The sequence below is a fragment of the Misgurnus anguillicaudatus genome, chromosome 12 (genome assembly GCF_027580225.2).
Source record: "Misgurnus anguillicaudatus chromosome 12, ASM2758022v2, whole genome shotgun sequence".
Taxonomy (NCBI): Eukaryota; Metazoa; Chordata; class Actinopteri; order Cypriniformes; family Cobitidae; genus Misgurnus; species Misgurnus anguillicaudatus.
This window is the reverse complement of record NC_073348.2, coordinates 11562967-11572978: the sequence shown is the minus strand read 5'-3', so window position 1 is coordinate 11572978 and position 10012 is coordinate 11562967. Positions and strand designations below refer to the sequence as shown.

General features: G+C 40.9%; 1 protein-coding gene across 1 annotated transcript; it reads left to right on the top strand.

The window, feature by feature from the left end:
- The first annotated feature begins 3793 nt into the window (after positions 1-3793).
- LOC129447591 (E3 ubiquitin-protein ligase TRIM35-like) lies at positions 3794-8946 on the top strand. The gene is made up of 6 exons (XM_055209354.2): positions 3794-4657; positions 4832-4927; positions 5046-5276; positions 5388-5410; positions 5489-5607; positions 7787-8946. The coding sequence occupies exons 1-6, from the start codon at positions 4271-4273 to the stop codon at positions 8311-8313; spliced, it is 1383 nt and encodes a 460-aa protein (XP_055065329.2). The 5' UTR covers positions 3794-4270; the 3' UTR covers positions 8314-8946.
- Positions 8947-10012: the final 1066 nt, after the last annotated feature.

The following is a 10012-nucleotide window of genomic DNA, read 5'->3' as shown; positions in this document are numbered from 1 at the left end:
GCTCTACACCGTTGTCCTCGACATCTCCTCTCCTGCCCTTTTGGAGGTCATAAGTAGAAATACATTGTGCCAACCTCCACGTTGTTAAGTCCATTGCCCTCAAGTAAAGAGGAAATAAGGAAGAAAAAGCCCTAGTCCCGTGTAACACTTACCTTTGCTCACAGCACGAACCTAGAAAGGAAGAAAGCCCCAGTCTTGTGTAACACTTACCTTTGCTTACAGCACAAACCTAGAAAGGAAGAAAGCCCCAGTCTTGTGTAACACTTACCTTTGCTTACAGCACGAACCTAGAAAGGAAGCAAGCCCCAGTCCTGTGTAACACTTACCTTTGCTTACAGTACGAACCTAGAAAGGAAGCAAGCCCCAGTCCTGTGTAACACTTACCTTTGCTTACAGCACGAACCTAGAAAGGAAGAAAGACACAGTCTTGTGGAACACTTACCTTTGCTTACAGCACGAACCTAGAAAAGGAAGAGAGCCCCAGTCTTATGTAACACTTACCTTTGCTTACAGCACGAACCTGGAAAAAGGAAAAAACATCCCAGCCTTGTAGTACGCGTCTCTGCTCGCAACACAAATCTGTAGAAAAAAGGAGAAGGCTGGTATCAGTATTGGTGTACAGTGCAGTAATCACTCTCTCTGATTTTGCCTCCAGGAGAAGGGGAGAGTGCCACGGGTTCAAGAGAACCAACCCCAAGGACTCTGTCCCCCTGTCCCCGTGGAAGCCCCGCCTGGAGGCGCCTAGGAACCATTGTTTAAATTTCCCTTTTTCCCTTCCCCATTGATTTTAAGTAACTTAATAAAGATTTATTTTAATTATAACTTATTCCTTGTGTGTCTGGTCATTGGGGTGGCTTCGGGACCTCCTCGAGGTGGAAACTAGGAAGGGGCGTGGCCCGCTACATTCTGTGGTCCGCCCCGACCTGTGACAGATTTTTGGCGTAGTCGGCAGGATTCCACCTCCAAGGTCCCCCAATGGCCGACAACGAGTTGCCTGCGGCCCCACCCCGTATAGTGACAGTATTAATGGGAAACCCCTGGGTACAAAAGTACGGCGGGACAGAATCTGAGGTACGCTTCTCCGAATGGAAGGCCCAAATTGAGTACTTTGCCGGCCTCCAGGGGCTGAGTGCCGCCCAACAACAACAGTTCGTAATAAACTCACTAGAAGAAGAAGCCCGTCGTGAAGTTCAGGTGCCCCCGACGCCGTTCGAGCCACTGCCCAGACCATCTATCAGTTCTTGACCGAACAGTATGGCGATGCCACCCCCGTTGTTGTATTGTGAGCCCGATTTTTTAATTGTAAACAAGGCCCCCGTCAACCCATTCGAGCCTTTGCATTAAGATTACGTGAGCAATTCACGAGATTGCAGAGGCATCCAGACCACGGGCTGAGGGACGAAGACACCCTGTTAAGGGACCAGTTCTTGTTGGGGCTAAAAGAAGGCCCCGTACGTCAGAGTCTGAGAATTCAATTCTGAAGAGACCCCGAACTTACCTTTGAAGACCTAAAGAAGGAAGCGATAGCCCTGGAGAATGATCAAGCTGAGGTAAAGGATGCCCCTGTGTGTGCGGTAGTAAGTGGGCCTGTGGTGGCAGCTTCGGAGGCGACTGACTGGAAGCAGGCCCTGAAGGCAGAGTTGTTGAAAGATGTACGAGATCAGATGGCAGAGTTGTCAAAGACCCTATTGCGAGAACTACGCACAGGACACGGTAGGAGGGAGGACGGGCCTGCCCCCCGTGAACGGGGGTATTCGGATCGAGGACGAGATGCAGGAAGACGGCCATACCAGCCTAACCGACCCCGGTTTGAGTGGGATGAGCAAGGGAGGCCGATATGTAACCGTGGAGCCCCGGGCCATGTCAGTCGACAGTGTGGTCCCCGACGAGCTTCGGAGGGGGATTTTTAGGTCGACCAGCCACAGTGGGTCATGTGGTCGGAACCCCCTTAAGTGACCCGTCTGGAGGAACAGAGTCGAAGAACAGGATGATCGGGCATAGCCCAGTAGTAGAGGTCCAAGTGTGTGGCACGACAATCCAGTGCCTCGTCGACACCGGCTCACAAGTCACCCTGTTCTCGGAAAGTCTGTCCCATGAACTATTTGGAGCACGGGGTGTGCTGAGAGGCCCCCTGGCTCACCCTGAAGGGAGCGAACGGCTTAGAAATCCCTTATTTCGGCTATAGACTCACGAATCTGGAAATTTACGGAGTACGAGTGCCCCAAAAAGGAGTCATTATCGTGCAAGATCACTTTCTTGGAAATCATCGGGCCCTTGTAGGTATGAATGTTCTCGCAGAATGTTGGGAGGAGCTATTTCGGGCAAGGCCCGTCCAGAAGATACCAAGGGCCGAACGATCAAACTGGGAACGTGTGGTGGCTGATTGCCGTCGGGTGCAGATGCCTAGGACCCAGAGAGATAGAGAGGAAGTAGGACGAGTAGCATGCCGCTTTGCACTGTCTGTGCCTGCCAGAAGTAAAGCCATCGTGTGGGCAAGGGTTCCCCAACGACGAGAAGGGCCCAGAGATTGGGTGTTGGTCGAACCCCATGTGGATTGCCAGCAGGTACAGGTGGCTCGAGGGCTGGCGGTGGTCCAACGGGGGAGAGTCCTGGTGAAAGTCCGCAACGAAAACCCCTATGCTGTTCATCTGCATAAACACCAACGGCTGGTAAGAGTGACGACTGTGGAGAAGCATCAAGTGAGAGAAGGAGGAGATGTGAGTTTTCGCCAGGTGGCCCGTTATACTCTGCGGTCCCCCCGACCTGTGACACATACATTCACAAGCATATTATCATAATTTTTACTCTATTAAATTTCTTAAATAATACGCTTTTGTTTTACATTTAATATTTAAGTACATTAATGTACTTTTACTCTAGTAAAAGTACACAATTTTAATGTAATTAGGTATTAAATACATTTTAATATGCAATATTAAAGAAAACACAGTATGATTCTATGCTTTATATGTAGTGAAGTGATGTTTTTCCCAATACAAACACCCTAATAAAGCATAGATGCTTGGAAATGTAACTAATGTAACTAAGTAATTGTCCACCTCACCTATCAAGTCCAACTAATTTCAATTTAAACTTATAATAGTCAGTTTTACTGGCCTTTTTTGCAGTATCCGTAATGAAAACCAGCCATTTTCTTGTACGTTTTGCCACTCAACCGGGCGAGCATGTAATATGCTGTTATATGACATGTGGGTAAATGAGATAACGAGACACACCTGTGAAACAATCAAGAACAATGACCAATGAATGAACAAAAGAATTACAAAGAACTACATACATGTATGACAAGAACTTCAAAATAAGAGTACAATCTGCACAGCTATCCCATTTAATAGCCTTTCTTATTACACAATAATAGACTAATCTGCATTAAAAAAACAAAATTTACCATTAAAAGGCTATTGGTGGTTTATTATGTAAGGAGTTATTGACGACGGGCCGTTGAATTATAAGAAAATATGCCCACCCAAGGTAGTAATGCGGCATGACGTGGGTGTGCATTATTTTCAGATAACTCAAAGGACTGGAGTCAATTATTGCCCTTATACCACGGTTACAAAAAAATCGCTCTGGTGCCTATTTTTAAGACATTTGACAGGCTAGGTGTGCAGTTTACAGAAAAATAATCAACACCCATGGAACATTTCTCAGCCATTCAGAATAAAGCATTCAACAGGCCCGTACATGTGTTGCTAACGTTATCCTCAGCCTGTCCTAACCTGATCCATTTTTTTTAAACTTGATGAGAAATAATCCACTACTTATGCATGAACAAAGTCATTTGATTCACATGTATTGCTAATACAGGTATACAATCTTATTTTTTTTAACATCTTAAGTCTGAAAGCATTCATGTAATTCATCACATTCTGCCACATCTCTATGGAGCTGACAGTAACTTCCGGGAACTCTTGAGATGATCCCGCCACTTCTGTAATAAATTATTTTCATTGGAGTGAATAGAGTTGACGCAACTCTGTTCCTGTAAAGGGCTCTGGGATTAGGTTCATTGTGTCGGCGGGCTTAAGGACTTCAGGAACATGGTTTTTGGCTCTGTAAAATTTTTTGTGTTGCAAGCGGTTTTTATAAGTTATATGTTTTAATTGCATATTTTTTTGATATTTCAGTCCAACACTTTTTGATGGTGTTAATGTTTATCTGCTGTTCTTCTGACGCTTTTGATGAGAAAGACGAATTCTGGTGCTCTGGTTTACACGTGGTAGTAAACTGAAAGTGAAACTTCAAGAAAATGTCATCTAAATGTTTTTCTGAGGAGGATTTCTCTTGTCCAGTTTGCTGTGATATTTTTACAAATCCTGTTGTGTTGTCTTGCAGTCACAGTATCTGTAAAGACTGTATTGAGAGATTCTGGGAAAGTAAAGGATCTAAAGACTGTCCAGTTTGCAGAAGAAGATCAACAGGGGATCCTCCATTAAATTTGATTTTGAAGAACCTGTGTGAGACTTTCCTACAGGACAGAAGTCAGTCATCTTCACCAGTTTGTCATCTTCACAACGAGAAACTCAAACTCTTCTGTTTGGATGATCAACAACCGTTGTGTGTGGTGTGTCGAGACTCCAGAACTCATAGCAACCACAAATGCTGTCCCGTCAGTGAAGCTGCCATTGATAATAAGGTCTGATAAATAGTAACATCAATAACTGATAGACATTTTCACAATGACAAATAAATAACAATTATGATTTTGGTTTTAATAAATACACATATCATTATTCTTTACGGTATCCTGTGTAAACTATTAACACGTTGTTGAATCTGTAGGTTTTTATGAACCTTTGATGTCTTTCAGGAGAAACTCAAAACTGCATTGAAACATTTAAAAGTGAAACTGAGAATATTTGAGAAGTTTAAACAGAACTTGGATGAAACTGCAGAACATATAAAGGTTTGAATGAAACATAATGTGAATCAAGGTCTTACAACACAACTGTTTTGTAAATGTATATTGATACAAACCAGATTCAGTCATGATATGTTTCTGTTTAAAATGTGTTTTGTATCAGATTCAGGCTGGACGCACAGAGAAGCAGATTCATGAAGAGTTTGAGATACTTCACCAACTTCTACATGATGAAGAATCAGTCAGAATAACAGCACTGAGACAGGAAGAGGAGCAGAAGAGTCATGTGATGAAGGAGAAGATTGAGAAGATGAGCAGTGAGATTTCATCTCTTTCACACACAATCAGGGTCATAGAGGAGCAAATGACGGCTGAAGATGTTTTATTCTTACAGGTGAGAAGAACTTCAATCTTCATATTGGAGAAACATTTAAATCTATGATTGTCATTTTTAAACATTGAAGTGAAATGTAATGAATAATCTGCATTTGTGTGTTTTTAACAGGACTTTAAGAGCACAATGAAGAGGTTTGTATTGTGATTGCTGTTTCTCTCAGTGATTGTGAATCTAAGCTCAGAATCTTAGACTCCTGAATGTTCTTCCAGAGTTCAGTGTAGAACGTCAGATCCAGAGAAGATCTCAGGAATGATGATCAATGTAGCAAAACATCTCGGCAACCTGAAGTTTACTGTTATACAGAAGATGAAAGAGAATGTTGAATACAGTAAGTACAAAACACAACACTTTTCTCCCATAATCAGCATTTCGCCGCCTGCTGCGTACACACCAAATGCGAAGCATCACAGTCCTCGCTCTAGATTACTTGCAGGATTTAACTTTGTGCCATGCAAATATTTAGCTTGAGTTTAATATTTTCAACTTGCGCGAAGATCTGTTTGAGACGAATAGCGCATTTTTTCGTGGATGCCCAATACGCGCCATTTGCATCGCCCAGCGCAAGTTCACGTCCATTCACGTCTTTGCATTGACTTTGTATGTAATCTACTCATGCAAATCATTGAAATCTCGTTTAACGTGTACACCCCATTACAATTCTAAGGTTCTATCTGCATTCTGAGTAGATTTGAGATATTAATATTTTAAGTTTTTGGCATTCCATATAGCAAAACTGATATGGGAAAGAAAAAAAATTAAGGTCGATTGCAGGCAGAATCAATAATTTTCAAAAAAGCCATAATTTGTTTTTAAAACATACAATTTGTATTTTGTACAATTTAAGACTTTTTAGGACTAAAAACTGCAAGAAAAGTGTTTCAGCAAAGTTGTTTCATAAATCAAACATTGCGTCAATTCAGGCAGGCCAAGTCAGTCAAGCTTGCATCAGCTGACAGTCAGCTGTTCTTGATATGTACCAATTCAGATTTGACAATCATCATAGCAGTTCTTTTCAATTCCCATTTATTTTTCCACCACTGATTTGCTTGCTGCACACTGAATTTAACTTCTCCTTTTACCTGGTGATCTATGTATTAAGCTGATCTGTTTTGTGATGGTTTTGGTGATTTTAGTGTAATCACCCTTCCATTTTGTGATTTTATGTAGATTAATGGTTCTCTTCTATTACCCCAAAGTTTTCTTTTGACTTACTGCTCCTTCTTGTCCAGAAATAACTGCATGGACGGGCACATGAAGTTTGCCCAGAACAGATCCTATATACCTTATTCAGCCTGCCGCCATGTTTATTCCAAAATGAGACTGTGAGGGATGGACGTCAAGAGCGTCCGCTTTAAACTCTATTATACCACGAGCCGGTTGAATGCTTTATTTTGATTGGCTGAGTAATGTTCCATGGGTGTTGATTATTTTTCAGTAAACCACACACCTAACCTTTCAAATGTCTTAAAAATAGGCACCAGAGCAATGGTTGTGGTAACTGTGGTATAAGACGAATAATTGACTCCTACAGTGCTTAAACGTCTAATTTTCCAGCTCCCCTAGGGTTAATTTGATTTTGTTTAATTTGATTCTTACCGTTTTGGAATCCATTCAGCTGATCCCCGTGTCCGGCAGCACCACTTCCAGCATACCCCAGCACAATCCATTGAATCCGACCAGTCCACCAGCATCACCATATCTTCCTAAAAAATCGCAACTTTTAATTTTCCGTCTGTCTTAGTACAGAAGACTCAAGTTTTAAATAGGAAAAATATCGAAACGCTTTGGTTATTTTTGAGCATGATGCTAATGTTCTAATCAGATTCAATGGATTGTGCTAAGCTATGCTAAAAGTGGTACAACCAGACCCGGAGATCGGCTGAATGGATTCCAAAACAGTAAAAAAAACTGTTTAACTCTAGGGGAGCTGGAAAATGAGAATATAAAAAAGTGTCCCTTTAAACTGTACTTGTCAGAATCATTTGCAGCATCCGGGTTACCGATTGTTATTAGTTTTGAGCGATAGTTATCTGAAAAGAACTGGCCAATCAGCATCTAACATTTCAGAGAGCTGTGTAACAACTATTATAAGAATAATAATAAACTTTATAATTGTTAATATTCTGAAATACGTCTTGATGACGTATGCAGTCTACAAATGCGTCCTCTGTCTGGAGGAAGCAGGTTTCCAGTTTAGAAACAGCCTGTGTTTCCAGTCTCTGTTCTGCTGTCACTGGGCGAAGCATTCCAGTAACATGATAAAAAAGCTGATTATGTTTGGTCCTTGTGTGCATTCAAAGTGGTGATTGGCTCACACAGATAGAACTGTATAAAACCAAGTTCAAATTTGTAGATAGAACCTTTTTTAAAATTAAAGTCTTAAAATGTACACAACTTGAAAAAACATCACATAATGCCACAGAATAAGAATATCTCAATTTTGACAAAATATCAGATTTTACATTCTCTCTCTCTCTCTCTCTCTCTCGCTCTCTCTCTCTCTCCAGTTCCAGTGACTTTGGATCCAAACACTGCTCACTGTAGTCTCCTTCTGTCTGATGATCTGAGCAGTGTGCGATACAGTAAAGATGCAGGGCTGCTTCCTGATAATCCAGAGAGATTTGATGTCTCTAAGTGTGTTTTGGGTTCAAAGAGCTTTAATTCAGGGATTCACTGCTGGGATGTTCAGGTTGGAGACAACACAGGCTGGGCTCTGGGTGTGATGACAGAATCTGCTGAGAGAAAAAATAAAATCTTATCCAGTAGTGGATTTTGTTATGTGGTGTATTTCTCAGGAAAATACGCTGCAGTCATTACAAAATTGAAAACATCTCTTCATCTCTCAGTGAAAGTGAAACTAGAAAGAATCAGAGTCGAGTTGGATTGTGACAGAGGAAAACTGTCATTCTTTGATCCTCTCACTAACACACACATACACACTTTTACACACACATTTACTGAAAGAGTTTATCCATGCTTTGGTGTTAAGTGTAACATTTCTCCCCTGGTGATCCTACCAGTAAAATCTGCTTAAAAACTCTGAATCAGTGATTTAATTGGAGAATAAATTGATCTTGTTTATAAAGCACTACGAGTTGTGATGTTTTTGGTTTTGTTTCTTTTAAAGGTCAAGTTCTTTCTGATCCCATTTTTCACACATTAGTTAGTGTGTAATGTTGCTGTTAGAGCATAAATAATACCTGCAAAATGATGTGAGATAACCCAATGTTTTCATTGTTGTGTCATATTTGAACTAGAAAATTATCTGATTGTGGGAGGGATGGCAACTGGAAATGAGGCCTGCATAGATATAAAGAAAAAATACTTTTGTCAACTGGTGGTTTTCACAAGTGAAGCTCCTGCTTCGCTCCTCGATCACCACCAGAGGGAGACATCTCCCGAGTATTAACATTTATCCGGACTCAATTTCCCATAAGCCCACATACCTGGACTGATTGCAACTGAATCTCATTGGACTGCCTATTTAAACCTCATTCATTCACACTTATTGTGAAGTCTTGTTTTGCCTTGGCATCATTACTGAGTGTTATTTCTGTCTGTTTATCCTGTGTCTTCTTTGGAGTGCAGATTGCCTTGCCCTTTAATGTGTGTTTGCTGGAGATTGACCTTGCCTGTAAGACTACGATTGTGTGCGAATAAAGTGTGCAAATGGATCCTCAGCCTTCTAGTGCTTTGTTACAGTGGTGATAATGTAAAAATTATATTCACCAGATTAATATACGTAGTAATATCAGGGATCTCCAGTTCCGTTCCTGCAGAGCTACCCTGCATACTTTGCTCCAACACACCTGCCTGTATGTTTCAATCAACATGAACACCTTGTTTAGTTTGTTAATGTGTTTTTATTAGGGTTGGAGCTGAACTTTACAGGACAGCAGGGCTGTGTCCAAAATAGCTCCCTACACCCTTATATAATGCACTATTTGAGGGGATAATTATTTTGAATTGATCTCCAAAATTATAGTGGACGTTATCAAGTGCACTCATTCAATTTGATAAAACACTAATAACTAGTGTGCAGCCACTGTACACTTAATGACTAGCCGTTGCCAAATTAACTGCTAATAGATAAAACTGCAGAGTGCAGACAAAATAGGAGTGAGACTCTAAAACTGTGTGGTACCCCCAAAAAGAGGTGGAAAAGAGACCAGAATATATTTCACTTTTTTACGCAAACACATTGTATGTACAGCTTTGCAAAGTATACTTTATGTGACTGGTACACATACACAGGCATTTAAAGGGACATTCCAGTTTATTTTAAAATAGGCTTATTGTCCAGCTCCCTAGAGTTAAACATTTGATTTTTACCGTTTTGGAATCTATTAAGCTGATCTTGGGTCTGGCGCTAGCACTTTTAGCATATCTTAGCACAATCCATTGAATCTGATTAGACCATTAGCATTGCACTAGAAATAACCAAAGAGTTTCAATATTTTTCCTATTTAAAACCAAAAGTAGCCCCCTTGGTTACTTTCAATAGCAGGAGACTATTTTCAGGGAGGCTGTTGTAGACATGTTCCATCAGCAAAGTCCTTGATTATTACGCCAGAATAAGAGTATAGTTCCTAGCCATATCTGCCTAGAAAATCGCAACTTTTAATTTTCAGTCTTAGTACACGATATAACTACAGAAGTGTCAAGTTTTAAATAGGAAAAATATTGAAACTCTTTGGTTATTTTTTAGCGTGATGCTAATGTTCTAATCAGAT